The sequence below is a fragment of the Diuraphis noxia genome, unplaced genomic scaffold, assembly GCF_037042655.1.
Source record: "Diuraphis noxia isolate RWA-SAM2 unplaced genomic scaffold, SU_Dnox_SAM2 contig0005, whole genome shotgun sequence".
Lineage (NCBI taxonomy): Eukaryota > Metazoa > Arthropoda > Insecta > Hemiptera > Aphididae > Diuraphis > Diuraphis noxia.
The window spans coordinates 31,118,163-31,137,169 of NW_028301715.1; the positions used below are offsets into that span (position 1 = coordinate 31,118,163).

The 19,007-nt window shown below is 28.2% G+C and overlaps 2 protein-coding genes across 2 annotated transcripts; both read left to right on the forward strand.

Moving 5' to 3' along the window:
- Window positions 1-371: 371 nt before the first annotated feature.
- Window positions 372-12,369, forward strand: gogo (thrombospondin-1 like protein golden goal). The gene is made up of 14 exons (XM_089229313.1): window positions 372-979; window positions 1,105-1,221; window positions 6,265-6,527; window positions 6,842-7,093; window positions 7,204-7,356; window positions 7,442-7,567; window positions 8,041-8,269; window positions 8,392-8,522; window positions 9,075-9,317; window positions 9,551-9,800; window positions 9,881-10,090; window positions 10,148-10,295; window positions 10,407-10,503; window positions 10,592-12,369. The coding sequence occupies exons 2-14, from the start codon at window positions 1,161-1,163 to the stop codon at window positions 11,108-11,110; spliced, it is 2,682 nt and encodes an 893-aa protein (XP_089085439.1). The 5' UTR covers window positions 372-979; window positions 1,105-1,160; the 3' UTR covers window positions 11,111-12,369.
- On the forward strand, window positions 11,743-18,958 carry LOC149055189 (uncharacterized). The gene is made up of 3 exons (XM_089229521.1): window positions 11,743-11,776; window positions 13,542-13,748; window positions 18,164-18,958. Exons 1-3 carry the CDS (start codon window positions 11,743-11,745, stop codon window positions 18,376-18,378), a joined length of 456 nt encoding a protein of 151 aa, XP_089085647.1. The 3' UTR covers window positions 18,379-18,958.
- Window positions 18,959-19,007: the final 49 nt, after the last annotated feature.

Consider the following 19,007-nt stretch of genomic DNA (forward strand, 5'->3'; position numbering starts at 1 on the left):
TATTATGATATTCCTAGGCAAATATAAATACTAATAATATCATAATATATAATAATATCATGTCCGAGTGGTACGAACATATACTCGGACGTTTGGCCGTCGAAAATCGAAATAGATTCGCGTGGCAAAAGGCCGTAAAACCCGAGTGATGCCAGTGATGGCCAGTTTACAGCGGTACATCTATTGTATAATAAACGCGCGTTTGATGTGCGCGCGTCAGTCGATAAAAGTTTGAGCAAAGGTCCGCGAGGTTGCGCCCTCACTGCGTGAGGGTGAATACACCCCCAAGAGGAAAAGTTACGCACACGCATATAATACGCGGTGCATATAGGGGTTGGGAATATATACTCTCTGACCGTCATCGGCACAACGGCGTCCATTCATATTATCCCGCAGTCGTGATGTAGCGTTCGTGTGTGCTGTCGATATGTCCATAATAATATAAGCATCGCTTTTATTTTTTACTTTTCTATTTTTTTATTACTTGTGTAAAATAATAAATAATAATTATATACGTATACATGTATGATAGGAACTGCAGTAGATCACCCATGTGCTTTACTCACCCCATCGCCGATTATATATTATTATACACGTTATCGAAATGTGTCTAAAAAATATGCATAATAATCTATTGTATTATGACGTATGAAACGAGAAGACTAATGTTTTAGTGCAATATCTAGGTTTACACAAATAATAGCTCATATTTCCTTCAACCATAGATTAAGTTTATATAATATTAAATGAAATGTTAAATATATGTAGTATACCTATTTTATATCCATAAAACTGTGAGTATCATATATTAATATTAAATTCACAATGAATCGTCAATAATAATGTATATGCCTATTATAAATCATAAATTATAATATAATTCCGCTGATCTTAATATTATATACCTATAACGTAGTTTTTTCCTTAAAGTGAAACCGCGCGAAAATCGATCGATTTGAATTTTGAACTATATATAAAAGTAAGTTGATATTAGAATTTAAAGATTTATCAAATATTTTGTAATATAAATATAAATTGTTTAAATATCTGTACAATATTGTATTTATTTTATGAATGACCAACATTTTTTTTATTGTATTTCAGAACGACGTTTTATTAATTTTCATAAGAAATGTTTGATAAATTGTGAAAAGAAAAACATGATTGATCCTGGAAACACATTCCTCAACACGTTTTATATTACGTTTTGTCTAATTGTTGGTAAGCACCTATGAATCGTATTTACTATTTACATATATTCATAATATTTATAAAATATTGTTCAGTCTTGTAGATATTTTTATGAGCTTAAATTATTATAATATCCAGCGAAGGTTATTATTTATATTGTAATTGTAACATCTTAAATTTTTTTTTTTTTTTGATATTAGTGTTTGTTGATTGCTCTCAGTTATTGTATGTAAAATGCTTATAATAATTTTTTTCTACGGGTGTAGTTGTTTTCAAATTAATTATGTTCATAATATTATTCTATACTGTATAAACTGCAATTAAAAACATCGAATTTTATCAGTAATAAATCTGCTTGAAAAAATGTAAACAATCATTAGCATTAATATCAGTTGAAAATGAACTATTTAAACAGTTGTATTAAGCAAACAAAGTGCATAGACGCACTCTTGAGACAATATTATGTAGAGCGCCTACCTACATCATATAATATAGTACATTGTTTGTATAGTCTGTGACTGCATATGTGTATTGTACATAAATCAACAGTGCTCTCATATATTAAAATATACATATAAACTATGGACTTCCATACTTTCATTCATCTTAATGGTGTTTTACTACAGTCAAGATGTTAGGGGAACATGAAGCTATACAATCAATATTTACACTAGGTTCATGTTAAATTGACCTTAGTAGCTTATGAAAAAAAAAACTAAAACTAAAACACATTTAACACGCAACATTACTTTTTCGTGACCGTTATATACCGTAAATCCGTAAATACTGTACATTATTATATACAATATACATCATACACTATACAGTGTACCTTTAAGTTTGAAGAATTAAGAATTTGTATTATTATTTATTATTTCGATTAATATTACGTTTCGATTTCTAATGAAATATACAATATAATATATAACAATATCCATATTATAAGTTAGGCATTTATATCATTTATTTTGTTGACATTTTAGGTGTTCGAGTATTATCCGTAGAGTTGTATATTTATTTAACTATATGATTATTTATTATTATTTAGCATTACGTATTACACTATGATAGTGTTAAAATAATTATTTTTGAGTAAATTTAGGCATATGCGTGGCGTGAATACCAATTTATTTGTAAAGTTTAAACAAATAAACATTTTGAGAAACGTATAAATTGTTTATCTAATCATCTATATCTCTTTTTCAATTGTTACTTACGAATAAATTTAAAATAAAGTGTAAAGAATGTATAGATACATATTATTACGTTCTAGTTGGTAGGAACTAATGATAGTTATCATACACCCTATAATACATAAATTAATATATTTATGTACATGCACTTACCTAAGCTATTAATTATTCCATATATTTAGTATCAAAGTGCTTAAACTTAAACTATGTGTTATACCTAATATAAATGTTTTTGTTTTTAATTATTAATTTTAAGTTTAATATAATGTAAATTTTATATACAATTAGGGAACTACGAAATTAAATTTTTATATAAAAAAACTAAAAATATGTATAATAAAACTTAAAGTAGGTAGGTGTTATTATGCTTCATTATAATTTAAGAATGCGTGTTAAAAATATTAACTTATTAATTTATAATTTATAGTTAAATATCAATAAGTATTTACTTAATAACTAAATATTACTGTTGTTATACTTATAATCAGATTCACAGTTTTATGATTGAATAACCTAGTAGTAACATTTTACTAAATAACCCTGTAAGCTGTAAGGACTTCAAAGTATAATTATTACAATTTTCATAATATAGGTATTAATTATTAAGTTTAATAGGTATAAATGTTTTAGTATCTAAAAAATAAACCAAAATATTAACATTACTTAATAAATTGATACCTTGTAATGATTTTATCATTGCATTCATATTTATAATTAAAATACAGTATATCTTTGGGCGGTAAAATATTATCTATCGTTGTTCACGAACCGAAACGGCGATATCGTTTAGGTTCAGTGTTGAATCCAGGTATACTTCAGGGGGGGGGGGCGTTCGCCCCCCCTGAAATTTCTTTCGCACCCCCAGACAAATACAACTTTCTGACTTTCAACAAAATGTACTTATTCATTAAATGCACAATACTAATTTAAATATAAATGGTTAATAGGTTTCTAATTTATTTTGTAATTTTTTCAATATTTATAATTTCTGAATTTTAATAAATTATAATAATACAATTTATAATATGTGACGACCTTAGATTAACCTTAGATTGATTTAAAAATTTAAAAATGAATAATTTGTTTTATAACTTTTTAAATACATATAATTTCTGAATTGCAATAAATAATAATAATAGGTAAGTAATACGATTTATAATGTATGACAACCTTAGAATGATTTAAAAATTAAAAATAAATTTGTTTTGTAGTTTTATATAAATTTGAAATGTCTAAATTATAAATTGTAATAAGAATAACTACCTATTAATAGATATAATTCATAATACTAAAATGACGTATCACCATTCACCAATGAAAAAAAAAAGTGAGCACCCCAGAAAAATTGTCTGGATTCAACACTGTTTAGGTTTGTAGTCAGAAAGAATTTTTTCAATCAAATTTAATATTAATAATAGTTATACATTATTATTAGAGAATATTGGATACTCATTTACAACTATTAAACTGTTTTATGCAGACATTGCGAAATATAAATCCATAATATAATACCTACTGGTAATGGATTTATTAACATTTTCTTAATATTTTTGTAATATATACCTATAAGGCTATAAGTGACATTTAAGATATTATTTCATGAATTTTTGTTCGAATTTTGTAATTTTCTTTTATCGGTACAAGTGTTATATTAGATGTGTTCACTACATATTTTATATTTAATGTTGAAAATACCTTGCCAGTATTTTTGAAATCATTTAAATGATAATAAATAATTACTTGCGATTTTTTACTCTACTTTTAAATACATCCATGTAATCATGTACCCAATGTCTAAACATTGTACAGTTTTATTTGTCTTGTAATGCGTAGTTAATTAGTTAAGATTAATTAATATCTTTATTCCTTAGAAACAAATGAAAGATACTTTTAAATGTTTACAGCTTATACGAGTATGAAACCACACTGTACGTGTCACACTATTATAGTCTAATATGATTAATATTACACCTCCTTGTACTTTGAATTAGGTATTTAGGTCTAAACCTTAGTTTGATCTTATTTTATATTCATAAAAAAATTACTGCTTCTTTAAAATCTTCCGCTTTAAGAGGATTCCGTATAACGTATAAGTAGGTATATGATATGGAATTATTCTGTAAATTTATGAAGAACGATAATTATTTGATATTTAAACGACTTAATAACCCCTTCTAAAACAGTAATTTAATATTTGTGTTATCCCTCGAGCATTAACTCTTATAGGTATAGACGTATAGTTGGTTTTCTTATATTGTAATATCAATTTAAAGTATACATTATATTATGCAGGTGAAATTGAATTATATAACAATACTGTTTTTAAGGTTTCTTATACCTACCTACTAAATATTTATGAAATCAATGTTATAACTTAGATCAATATTAGAAGTACCTATAGAATAAATATTTGGAGAAAATATGTATTTATAATTATTATTAATAAACAGTGACTAATCCTTTATTAACTAATAACTAAACAAATGTAGTAGTGATTGTTACCGAATTGTTATATTATATGTTTTTTATTATGTATGTATGGGACATGGGTTATGGGTACTGATGTAGTGATGTACTTGTTTATACATTTTATGGTACTTACTATGAACGTTGGATTTTAATATCCCTTTATCCATTATTACTAAAACTTATCTAAATTTGTATTAATGTATACAGGGTGTCCCGTGAGGATTTACCCATTGCGATATCTCCCGAAATAATGGGGATATCGAAATTCTGGTTTTGTAATAAGACTCATAGGGATAAGAACTACAATTATTTCATATTTTAATTGATTTTAATGTTTTGGTAAAAAAGTTAAAAAAATATATTTTTTTATTTAATTATTTCCAAAAAAAATAAAGATAGCCATTTTGTAAAGTTTATTTTCCTGAAAATATTGACGTTTCAAAATTTTATTTTCATTAATTTCCTGATTTTTAATATTTTTTTTAGTTTTGAGAAAAATTGCGAATTATTGTTATCAAACATGTGACCCACCACGCCGCGCTTATTCCCATACGGCCGGCCGAATACTTTCCGTGTTCCTAATAGTTTTAAATTTATAATCATATTTTATTTCTTCAAAACTAGAAAAAATGTTAAAAATCAGGAAATTAATATTAATTTTAAATTTTTTAAATTTTTTACAAATACACTAAAATAAATTAAAAAATGAAATAATTGTAGTTCTTATCCTTGTGAATCTTATTATAAAACCAGAATTTTGATATTTCCATTATTTCGTGAAATACCGCAATGGGTAAATCCTCGCGGGACACCCTGTATATACTTAACTAAAACAAATACCTACATGTATACTTATATTGGCTATATTGTTTACAAATAATATTAAAACTTAGTTAGGTTTTATTTCAAATTGGCTTTTCTCATAAAAGTTAATAATTATTTACTTTATTTTAGTCTGGGGAAATCAGATTATGGACATAGTTGAATACCACTTTCAGGTGATATAATTAAATGCATCCATGACTTTGGGTACCTACCAGAAATGACAAACAATACAAATTCAATATTCATTCGATTTAATAGGCATAATCGAATATATTTTCAGTAATTGTGTATTTCGGCATAATTTATGACTTGTGTTTATACGCATCATGTTGTCATATATATTTTTACGTTCATAATAAGTAAATAATATATTACTACTAAGACCTACCTATGTATGTTATAACTCATAATCATAAATTATAAATGTAGCTAAATACTTTGAAACGGTCCATATTATGCCAAACCACTATTTTTTTTTTAATAATCAAACTCTTCATAAAAAATTATTAACATTCATTAATCAATACATTATTATGATTACAATACATTATTAGCTGAATAATATTTTATTTATTTTTTATTTTAGTATGTGTAGTAGCTCAAGAATGGTTAAACGTAACATCCAACTATACAGCTTTAATGAGTGACCTCAATATAGACTTACTAGAGCCAGGTATTGCTGTGCAGCTATATGAAGCTAAAAACGACAATTTTACATTAATGGGTACAATACCTGTAGATGAGAGTTGGCAAAACATTACCATACACTGTGGCGTTATCACCAAAGGGGGACACTATATAATTCAATTAATTACTAATGACACTACCGAAGATGATGACATAATTCAAGTAGGTGGACTATACTTTATGAAGATTATGAAATATATTTTAACATTTATATAACCTTTTATTAATATATAAAGTAATTTAACTATAAAACTTTTGTGACTTGAAGCATTAGTATACCTAATAACAAAGGTATTTTTTTTTAAATATATTTTATTTCGGATTAGGTTTTAAATTTAGATCCTTTTGCCCCCTTGCCTAAAGGACAAGGGTTGGACTTGTTCTAGTTGTCTCTATAGCTGGCGACCAACGTTCAATATTATTGTACACTAAAGCAAAATGTACATAATAATTTCAACATAAATAAATAATTGTAGGACGGGCAAACGGTCGAACTTGACGTCCGATGGCCCGAGGCTAGTTTATCGTTCGAACCAAAACGGATTACGACGTACCCAGATCCGTGGCAACAAGTCGTAATCGTAATGAAATTCGAAGGGCCTCAATGCGAACCTGCCGTCGGGTCTGCTGTGCCAATGCTGTGGCTCGACTTGATATACTGTGGTCTATCTGCCAATGCGTGCAAGAATGTCTCCAGAGAGTCGTCCCGGAGTTCTATGGAACATTTGGTATGCGTGCATATATGTGATATGTATTGATCGGCTTAAATAATTTGACCACGCACACGTACATGGAACAAATATAGTGCGTATACTAGAATTTTGTTTTTCTGTTGCAGATCGTTCATTCCGAACAAATCCGTGGTTACCCGAGATTCAGGAAGTTATTTCTAAAATGCGATGTCTTTGGTATTGCCGGTTTTTACACGGCGGTATTGAGACCGCCTGAACGCCAAGCGGCTTTCACTCACGTCATGGACGGACAGTTAGAGGTAGGCATTTGAGTAAAATTATACCATGAGTCTTGACTACAATAATATTATATGCTTAATTAATTGAGTTTTGCTTTAAAATAAGGTTGTCCCGAGCAATAAATTTACCTTGAACGTACATGGCAAATCAATATTCCCTTGTGATAACTACGGTGGTGGTGTTCCTGTGATGTTTCAGTACCCGTCGTGTATCTTGCCAACTTCTGACAAAGTAATAAATTTAATCTGTTCTCTAGTGTATGCAATTATAGAAGTCGTGATTTTATTTTTAGCATACCATAGTTAAAACTTTAAAAGTTTCTCATACGAACAAACTAAATAAATTTTATAAAACTGCAAGCGTAAATACTCTCTTAAAATTTTTTGAAAATCTTCCAAATTTGTGTACTTCCTTTATTCAGCATTGAAAAGTTATTTTAACTTTCAAATAAACGTTATTCAAAACCGATTGAAGTTAAAAATTGGACTGAAAATTAGTAAATATTGTATAAATAGTTGTTATGTTTTATTCTTATCATCAATATTTTCTATAGTTTCTAAAAATATTGTATTTATAAGTAAAACTTTAAAACACTTTAGTATCTAATAATTATTTATTATTTTGCTACAAATATCTTCAATATTTATTTGTAAAATGTTAATTTGTTAGTATTAAAATATTCAAATATATTCAAATTTCTACAGATCAGACTGTTTGGTCGACAACGGGAAGATGTATCTACATTGTTACCACCGACGAAATTGCATTACGTATCTGAGCATCGAATAATTAAAGGACGCCATAATGTGAACTTCGATTGCGATTTGTTTTCAGAAAAATATATTGAATATTGTTTCGTCTATGTTAATCAAGCCATAAACAGAGCATATACAAACATCAAAACGAACTGTGTGCCAACATTGCCAATCACTGGTACGTATATAGCAATAATGAATAAATGAATACCTGATGATTATTAATTGCGTATATAATAAATGAGTATTAACATTTAATAAATCGAATACAATTTTTAAACATGTGATTGACTTACTTAGAAGACGATTCTGGACAATGGAGTAAATGGAGTGAATGGTCGCCGTGTTCGACTACATGTTATGGAGGGACTAGGAACAGATATAGGACTTGTGACTCGCCTCCACCAAAATATGGAGCCAAATTTTGTCAGGTAGATATATAAATGTAGGCTACAGAACTACAAAAGCACTTAAGTTTATGATGAATTGATATATAATGACACATTTAAGTTTATTTTTTTTATGATAATGTATATATATATTGTATGAATTGTGAATACACTCTTATACCTACTTACATGATGACTACCACTACCTAGTATATAGTACATGGCTATAATATATTAACCGATAATTTTTACGAAATAACTTAAATGGAATCCTACAAGAATATAAATTTACTATATCTACGCATATACGAGATATTTGAGTATTCTATATACTTCTTAATATAGATATAATAAATGCTAGTAATGCTGCTATGTTTTATACATATTATTACTATACCCAGCCATTTTAATTATCGTGTACGTGTTTACTAATTTAACTCGATAAATAATAAAAATTATTAAACAATTGTTTGTTATTGAAGTCATAACACATTTATCATATATTCATAAGTAAATATATAAATATCATTAAAATGTAATGCACTCAAACACTCAATATAATATAGATTAAAATATTTAATATTGATCCTATAGGGTTCATCGTTACAAACTGAATCATGTGGTGAAAAACAAATGTCTGGCAATGAATGTGGAAAAATTGAACTACAAATTCAAAAATACAATAACACCTCAACTACCGGCTTTTTGTCCACGTATGTTAGTGATGAACTGGGGGCTGAATGCCGATGTGGGTGTGTTATACACATGTCCAAAGCTACTCGAACATTATCTGCCACGACGAAAGGGTGTCCTGGACGATCGTTTTGGTTGATAAAAGTATGATTGATAGTAAATGTTTTAAATTTCATAAAAGTATTGAACTAGACACTAGTATATAAAAACAGTTTCGTATGAGACGATGTCTAGTAACAGTTTTTCCGATATGTTTAGAATTATTTGTTCGACTTTATACTGTATCGTATAAACCGTATATTGTTTGAATATTTTATTTTGTAAGTAATTTTTTTGTGTTTTATGTCTATACTGAACTATCAATGTATTATATTTAGACTGAAGAAAAAACTACTATACAATTTGAGTTCATCCGTCTGTTTTTATCATGCTCGAACCAATGGATTAAACTTCGCGATGGTGACTCAACAGCTTCCGACCTTTTAGCAAATTTAGAAGGGACTCCAGATTCTACAAATCCTATTATGTCGACTGGATCATACCTATTGGTAGAATTTTTTTCAAGTTCTACTGTGCTATCAAATGGTGATTGCTTCGGAGGATTTTTCGCTCAAATAAATCGCATTGGTTAGTTAAAAAAATGTTTGTTAAACGAAATATTATTTTTATAACGAAATGTTTTTATAAATATATAATTGTCTTCACAGGAGCCAATAATTGGTCATTGCCAAATTCAAGCCATGTAGAATTCAATAACAACTTTACTTATTTAATATCAGATATTGATTCGTTTTTAGCTACAATTTCTGCAATTTTATTATTTTTGCTGGTTACTTGTATGTGTTTTTCCTTGCAATTCGCTGAACGTAAACACAAATACCATAAAGCTATTACTACAATGGACAAACATTCTAATAGTACGCAAATAAATTATAAAATGTATTTGGCCATTTAATACAAATATTTATTTTTAGTGGGTTCAACTTGCAGTATGTTAAACGATAATGACTATACAGCATCAACTACAACTTTACAATCACATATACCACCAATAATAGAAATTTCAGACACTGGTGAAAACCAAGATGATGTGGTTGAAGGAGAAACAATTTCTGTAGCTGGGTAAATTTTATAATTATCTTTTTATTTCATATCTGTTGTAGAGGATGGTCAAATAACTTTATAAAAAGTATTTATCATAGTAGAAAATTATATATATTATTACATATATAGGAGTGAAATAGTACCAGAAAATATTGTCACGTGTTCTTCAACAATAGATCAGTGTACACCATTTGTTTCTCAAACGTCCTTATCTTCAAGGAAAATTGTTCGTATTCTTAAAATATTTTCTTAATCTGTTGTAAATACTAAATTTTAGGTTGTTAAAATGTTTAACTTTTTATTTTTATTTATAGATAACCCAGTCAACGTCTACTTTGAATGACCGACCAAAAATTCATAATAAACACAACCCGTTGACTAGTAGCACAGATTCGAGTATTCACGGCCACGACGTGTCGGACTTAGAGATGGATTACTATGATTACAACGTTCAGAACACAAACAGTGTGCCTGGGTCGTACATAGGAATGGACCCGGCTTATTGCTTATGGATACCTCCTTTATCGGACCAAAGTCCTGGGGATCACCACGAAAGTATGGAAATGTCCATTTTGGACATAAAAAACGACAAATGTAAAAGAAATTGCGAAATTAGCAGCAAATACAATAATAGGTTGTCTGCTGACAGTGAATCGACGTTAGTTAACGAAGACTGTGTTTCATTGAAAACCCTGAAATCATCGCCAAAAGCGTATTTTTCTAAAAATAATCAAAAGGCTGAGTATATAAATGATTCGAGTATTAAGTTTGTTGACGACGATGACGGAGTTGATGTAGTTTATGTAGATAATAAAGCGGCTTACACGCATTAATTTTCACTTCTAAAAACCTTTGAAGTCTCAATAAATTGTCCTTATTATAAGTTATTTTATTAATTGAATTTCAAAAATAATATATTAACTTTTATTGTAGGTACGTTACAATTTTAATTTCAGGAAAACTACCTACCTATACCTATAGTTGTTTTGTACTTTTATGTAGTACTTACCTAATAATATTTTTTTGTTTATAATTAATAGAGCAATAAATAATCATTGTCTTAGTGTTAAAAATATATTAATGTATACATCATTATCGTATATAGTTAAAAAGGAGCAAATATTTTATATATACATTTTTAAACTATTTTTATATTAGTAAATACTATTTTAAAAATCGTTTAATTTTTAATGATATAACATGTTATTTTGACTGATTAAAAAACACATTTTAAAAACAACGAAAACTATAGTTATATTTAAAACAGTTATTATTGATTTTAAAACTATCGTTGAGCTAAATAGCTATCTTTTCGATATAGAGGTATTTATTACCTATACGCGGCTATACGGCTATACCTAATCTATGATACCTACATATATGTAGGTTATAACTTATACCTGCATGTGGGTCGACATAAAGACACTAATTTTTCAGTGTTGGTGAGTTGCGGCCCAATCCCTAAATGACGTACGAGTTGCAGCCTGGGTTTATGAAAGGTAATTAATATTTGTTTTGAAAAAAAATAAAAGCATTCATATATTAATAATATTTTATTGTTTTGTTAAGAATACAGTATAAAATGATCATAATGTCAAAAAAAATTATAACATAAATATAACTTCCCATACGTATTGAACATTTCGTTTAGGTCTCTAACACCGGAAACGACAAATCAGGCCGCAACTCACCCACAGCCTAATTTTTAGATCTTAAAATATTTTAATCAATTAGCCTTTGCTGTTTATTAGATATGGAGTGCACGTCATCATCAATCATCATTGAGTAGGTCACTGTAATTAATTTTTTGAATTTGAATTCTATGATAAATCATTGTATTATACAATGTAAAATATTTCGAAGAAAAGACAGTCTATCGACTATCACCGATCACCGTATATTTCTAAGAATATTTTATTCCTGTATTTGAAATCAATTATATGTTTTTAAGTAATCTTTAGAGTAAAAACACCCATTACAAAAAGATAAAGAATAATATTTTTGAGGGAATGACATATCGATATTATATTTTATTGTTATATCATTTTGTAATCAACTTTCAAAATAAACAAAAAAATTTTGTAAATTTAAATTTCTAAACTAATCCTCTCATTAAAGACATGGCTTCACTTGAAAAACTTAAAAATGAATTCTTAAACAATAAGAATTCTTCCCTCTAACTTGATACCTGATCGCAAGATCAGTAATAATAATAAGAATCTATGGCAATTACAACACAAAAATCACTTGGTAATCGGATAGCACTGATAGCAGTGACTCGAAGATATTGGAACTAGATTCTCGTTAGACAATAGTTTTTGTTCGTAAATCTGTACAATATTATCCTACATCTGATGTGTTCACTACATTTAATTAAGAAATGTTCGGATTCAAGCAGTATGGATAGCAAAATAGTTGAACCAATGGTTTATGGAAATGTAAATTACCATTCCGAAGGTATTCCTATTAAAATCATACTAATATATAAACAATAACCTGCTAGTATATTATTATGTTTACAAAAACATGTTTTTGTCGTTTATACCTGCTTATTTTAAATACCAATATGACTTATTTTATCAATGTTACTTTTCTTAAAAAATTTAATTATTAATAGATTCGATTAATGTTTAAGAGTTATTAGGTAGGTATAGAATATATATAGACTAAAACTAGTGCCATAGACGAAAATCCATTAAAATGCCATTTACAGCTTCTATCATCAATGTTAGCAAGGGCCAAGGAGGAGCTTCGATATTACACAACTAAAAAACTATTTTTAGGGGCTATAACGGGGCCAAACCAGAGGTTCCCAACCTTTTTCGACTCACGAGATTTGAATCCGGAGGCACCCTATGTCCAGCCTACTTTGGTTTTATTTAACTGCATTGCATATTTGCATAAGTGCCATAAGTATAAACAAAAGTAGTAAGACCTATATATAAGCATAATATATTAGATTTCACAAAACAAATTATTATTATTATTTATTATAATATAATAAGTATAATACTTATAAAGTATCAACTACATAGATTATTAGCTTGAACAAAAGTATTACATTTTTACAATGTTGCATTGTTATTGTGCAATTTGATTTTTTTAAGGTAAAACAAATTATTACATTGAACACTAACTATTTTTTTTTTTAATTGAGAATAAATACCAAATAAATAACGTTCGTGGTACCTTGGTTGGGAACTCCTGGGTTAAACCTTGAATAATAGTTATAGTTATGTAATAAATATTTATATTGTAATTCAGATTCATTCGAGGTGCATACTATAAAACAAAATAGTACTAATGTTCCAGAATGTTGTGGATTTCAGATAAATATTGGCAACAATAATACTTTGTGTTCTGCAGAGAAATACAGTCTATTAAAAGAAGAAGACATTATGTGTTTACAATCATGGGTTATTATAAAGAAAAAGAGTTATTTAGGATTTTCTAGTTTATATCAAATTAAAGGTAAGTAAACCACAATTTAATTTTTAATGGTTCATATACAAAGAAATGATTAGTCCATTTTTTATCTTACATTTATCGATGAATAAAAATTATAACGAATTCCACAAAAATTTTGTTTTTCTAGTGGTGCGTACATTTGTATAAAGTATAGGTATACCTATAGTAAATAGCAGTGGCGCTGTGTCGTAACTATAGGATCTAAATTTAGGAAGTAATATTACTGAGCATTTATCATTAATGACAAGTAGAGCATATGTATTAAACTATTAAATAAGTTTTATTAACATTTAAAAAAACAAATTGAATGATTATAATAAAATATCTAGTTTTTTGAGTTTTTTTTTGCTAGCTCGTCAATTATTTCATCAACCTGTAAGTTAAATTAAATGTGCTTATTTATGGACATAGCAGCTAATCCATTAAGTCTTTCCTGAAAATAAAAATCTTTACTTTCTTGTAAAATGATAGTCAATTAAAATTGAATTAAAAATTAAAACCAAAATACATACTTCTGAAGTTCTGACATACTACGTAAGTAAGTTTATCAAAATACGTAGAAAATAAAGATTTTGGGCCTTCGGGGGGGGGGGGGGGGATATATCACCCTCTAGTTATGCCACTGGTAAATAGTATTAGAATTTAGAATAGTATACAGTATAATACTGGTTACTGGTATGATAGGTTATAGGTATATACTTTAATATAGGTACCTACATATAGTATTGCTAAAGAAGGAGCACTGATGAGGGCAAACGCCTTCTTTAAATTTTTTTGAACAATGTTGTAATAAGTTAATGGGTGATAAATAGGTATTCGTGTTGTACAAAAACAAGAGAAAATATTAAGTACCTTCCTCCCCTCCAAAAAAAAAAAAAAAACAAATTTCTAGATACGGGATAGTTAGGTACTTCCAGTGGCGTGGCGAACTTCATTAAGTTATGAGGCACCAGTGGCGTGCGCAGGAATTTGGTATGGGGGGGGGATGTCATAAATAAAAATGTATTATGTTTATGTTGATGAACTAGAGATCCAAAATCCACTCGTTAGAAGACTAAAAAAAGCCCATGGGGGGGATATATCCCCCATCATCCCCCCCTGCGCACGCCACTGTGAGGCACAGTTAAATTGTCAGACCAACCACCCACTCCACCCATCACAAAAAACATTAAAACATTTTTTTAAGATAAAATATATTTATTCATTTAAATAATAATGCTTTTTTTAACACATTAGATGATCTTTGAGGACACCCACCACCCCTCAAACTGAGTCACGTGCCTCAAATATAGTCCTTCGTCACGCCACTGGGTACTTCATAATATACGTAGTATTTATGATTATTATCTGTAGGTTACATAATCAAGCTCAATGCTCAAAACAATTATTTTGATTAATAGTCATCTACTCATATTATGCTACTTGAATTTCTACATGATGTCATGTCAGGCCGAGTGGCCGTGCACATCTTATTGTTCTGCGGTAGGTGTAATTCAGAAATTGATTGCCGAATTAACATTTAACACGAATAAGTACCTAAAAGTTCACAATAATATAGATATAACATATAAATTTGTTTTATGTACAGTAAAACCTCTCTATAACGGACCTTCTATTAAATGGAACCCTTATAAGTTATAACGGAAAATGTCAATAGTACCGGTATACAAATAATATATTATGTAATTTCTACCTCTCTATGACGGAAAACTCTTTACAACGGAAAAATTTTTGGTCCCATGCGATTCCGTTATAGAGAGATTTTACTGTATAATTATTGTTTTATTATTTGTTTGAATATCAAATTTCTATAAAAGAGAATAATTGTAACAATTTTTTTATATTTAAAGAATGCTGTAGTAAGACCAACTAATAAAAACATTATTATTTTTTAATTCAACATAACATTTTTTTTCAATATTTATGTGATAATAACTAAAAAAAAATCTACTAAGATCTTTAAAAAAATTGATTAGCCCTCCTTCTTAGAATTTAGTATCAGATATATCATATATAACATAAAATTAAATCAAAGGAAAGATTTTATGTTTTTTTTGAAATCATCGTGCATTTTCAATTTTGATCTATTAAAAGTACTAACTATAGATTCATGTACCATGTTCTCCTTACCAGAAAAAAGACGAAAGTTGAAAATTAAAGCATCATTATTTTAACTACTTATCGTGTACCCATACATACAAATAAAATTTTAAAAAAATCGTTATAAAATCAATACATTCATCGCTGCGCTCAGAATCTAAAATGTATGGGGTACTATTAGGTGGGCAGAGTAGTTGCTAATCGATAAAGCATCGTAGTCCCTAGATACTGGTGAAGTGCAACCCCTCATCAGTTACATGACTGGATGTGTGAACTGTGAAGCCGTGAATGCGTCATATCATTGGGTCATGAAAATGGGGATATAATTGTCAATTGAAGGAAAGAAGGAATATATACTGTATTAGATTAGATGTTACATATTACATACAAGTTTTAAAAGTTAAAGTTTTTAAATAATATTTGTGGTAAATACAAATTCAATTATTTCGGTGTTTAATTTTCGTCGAGCGCTTCTGTTATGGTGGATGGCATTATTTTGAGGTCGATGCGAGTTGGAGAATATGGTGAGCACTCCTCCACTGTGTGTTTGATGGTAAATGCAGTGTGCTAAGATTCGCATAATGGTCAGGGTTATTTACTCATTTACTAATTTATTGAGTGGGTGAGAAAAGCGTGTCCGATTCTGATTTAAAAAAAATATTTTTGAGTTTGTTAGACGATGGTATTGAGTTCCGGTAATTTTTCCAAGATGAGAGAATTTTTTGATTGAAATAATTTTTAATGTGTGATGATGATTGTGGGTATGTTGTTTGTTGTAGGGTTTGGGATGGTTAAATGGTTTTCGTTACCGGGTCGGCATATTTGTCCGATTTTTCATTTCCTATAAACTAATGTGAGATAGGAGTATATGACCCATGTGAATTCAATATTTTTTTGGATTAAGGATGCTATTTTAATTTTTGACGATGTGTTTTTAAGTGTTATTAAAGTACTAAGGGAGTCGCTGGTTATTAGTATATCGCTTGGTTCTAAAGTTTTTGCAAGTGTTACTCCTTCAAAAATAACGTAGTTTTTGGCAGAAAATAAAAGTTACATTTTTTTTTTTAAATTTGAGTACACAATCAAATGATAATAATAGTAATAATAATATCCTGTATAATTTTCTTAATAGATGATTTTACCCTACGGTAGCTCATAAATCAAATGATTTTTGGTGAAAGCTCCGTTGCGCGTGAGTCTGAATGACAAAACAAATATTGCACTGGCATTCTCTTAAAGGCATTGTCAAACAGAGGGGCTGCCCGCCTTATGTTTAACAGCACCTTAAGAGGATGCTACTCGGAAATTATTGTTGTCTCTGTCTTACAAGTGTGCAACATGGCAAATTTTACGCTTAGTAGATCATGCTTAGCAGTTTAGCTCCGTAAGCTGAAAAACTAAAGTTAATTGACTTCTTATAAAATTTCAACATTTAAAATTTTAAGGTAATATTATTATCTGGGGCATCTCACGGGATTTTTATATTTTTATTTTAAAGCGAGTAATGAGTATTTTAAAATTGAACATTGTTTATACATCTTAAAATAGGTACCCATTACACGCTATAAAATTAAAATATGATAGAAAGTCCAGAAGATGCCTCAGATAATATTATAATAATCTTCCTTTCAATTTTATAAAAATTCAACTAGGTAACTTTAAAGTTTAATTTTTAAGCTTACGGGACTTAGGTGATCTGCTGAGTGTAAATTTGCTGTTATGCACCTGTAAGACTGGGACAACAGATGGCCGTGAAACATCCTCTTTACAAAACTGTTCAGTTATGTAATTATGTAGTATGTACTAATGTACTTTTTTAGTTGTAAATACATAAGACTATAAGAGGATATAATTTATTCACTTATCTTATCTTTGTAAAATTAATTAATTATATATATGTAAATTAAATGTTTTGCCATATTTATGTAGCTATGAAGCATATTATGAGTATTACTAGTACTCCATGCTATATTGCTATAAGGTTAAAATATAAAACTGATGTAATACATTAATTTTATTTAAACTGATTAAACGATAAGTGCCTACCTAAATAATATAAACTATAAATCATAAAATTATTTTCTAATCCAAGTAAATATTGTTACATGATACATTTAAATGTAGGTACAAAACCAGATAATTTTATATTTTATAATGAAGTAATGAGTTAGTGTCAATCATATATGTTATATTTTCTATTATATAATTATTAATAAGTTTGATGACCCTGTATGTCAGTAACACTGTATTGAGTTATGGTATACTTGAACATATAGTTATTATTTAAACATAATTTATATATTAATATTATCATTTAGGTAAATTATGTGATCAAAAAAGTTCAAACATTTCTGGAAAAATACATAATGCAGGATTTATTAAAAAAGTTATTAAAAAAGACTTAATCGAAACAACAAACGGTAAGTACTTTTTAAGTACGCCACCTACTGATTCAAATAATCAAATAACAAAAAAGTTTTACACATTTTGGATGATAGCCAAAGGATTTCCCAGAAAATTTGATGAGCTGTAAAAACTTGAACAAATTTATTTTAATTTGCTGTTAAACAATTATACATTTATATTGGTAAATTAGATTAATTTTAACACATTATACAATATTACAATGTTAGTAGTAAGTGAATAGAAGTATTAAGTAAGTAGATAATTACATAATTTTTAAACAAGCACACTGTTTATTTAATTTATCATAATTCATATAAAGAGTATTTGGCGTGCACAGACTAAGATAACATTTATCTTATTTGATAGCACTGAGAGAATAAGGAGTTTTTTTTAAATGTTTGACTTTAGATAAAATTAATTCTTAACTGAATGTACTAGATTAAAATGAAAAATACTTAATTTTTGTTTAAAAGATGTCTGACCAAATATCTATGCGTACATTTTCCTTTAAAAATATGTTTGCACATCCTAAGAATATGGGTTACTGAATGGTTTTATTGTAAAAATATTTATGACAAAATGTTTAGAGGAGTTTCAAATTTAGTCTTATAAGAAGCAAAACAGTCCCCCATACTCAGTTCAAACATTCCCAATCACAACTTCATCCTCTCCAAATCGTCACAAAATACATCTTTATCGTCTTTTTAACATACCCCTCAATATTGCATTATTATTTTTTTATGCAATAGATTTTTT

Coding starts and splice junctions, on each gene's coding strand:
- gogo (XM_089229313.1), top strand. CDS start 1,161: ATGATTGATCCTGGAAACACATTCCTCAACACGTTTTATATTACGTTT. Junction 1,222..6,264: donor TACGTTTTGTCTAATTGTTG/GTAAGCACCTAT, acceptor TTTTTATTTTAG/TATGTGTAGTAGCTCAAGAA. Junction 9,801..9,880: donor CGCTCAAATAAATCGCATTG/GTTAGTTAAAAA, acceptor TTGTCTTCACAG/GAGCCAATAATTGGTCATTG.
- LOC149055189 (XM_089229521.1), top strand. CDS start 11,743: ATGACGTACGAGTTGCAGCCTGGGTTTATGAAAG. Junction 11,777..13,541: donor GCAGCCTGGGTTTATGAAAG/GTAATTAATATT, acceptor ATTGTAATTCAG/ATTCATTCGAGGTGCATACT. Junction 13,749..18,163: donor TAGTTTATATCAAATTAAAG/GTAAGTAAACCA, acceptor ATTATCATTTAG/GTAAATTATGTGATCAAAAA.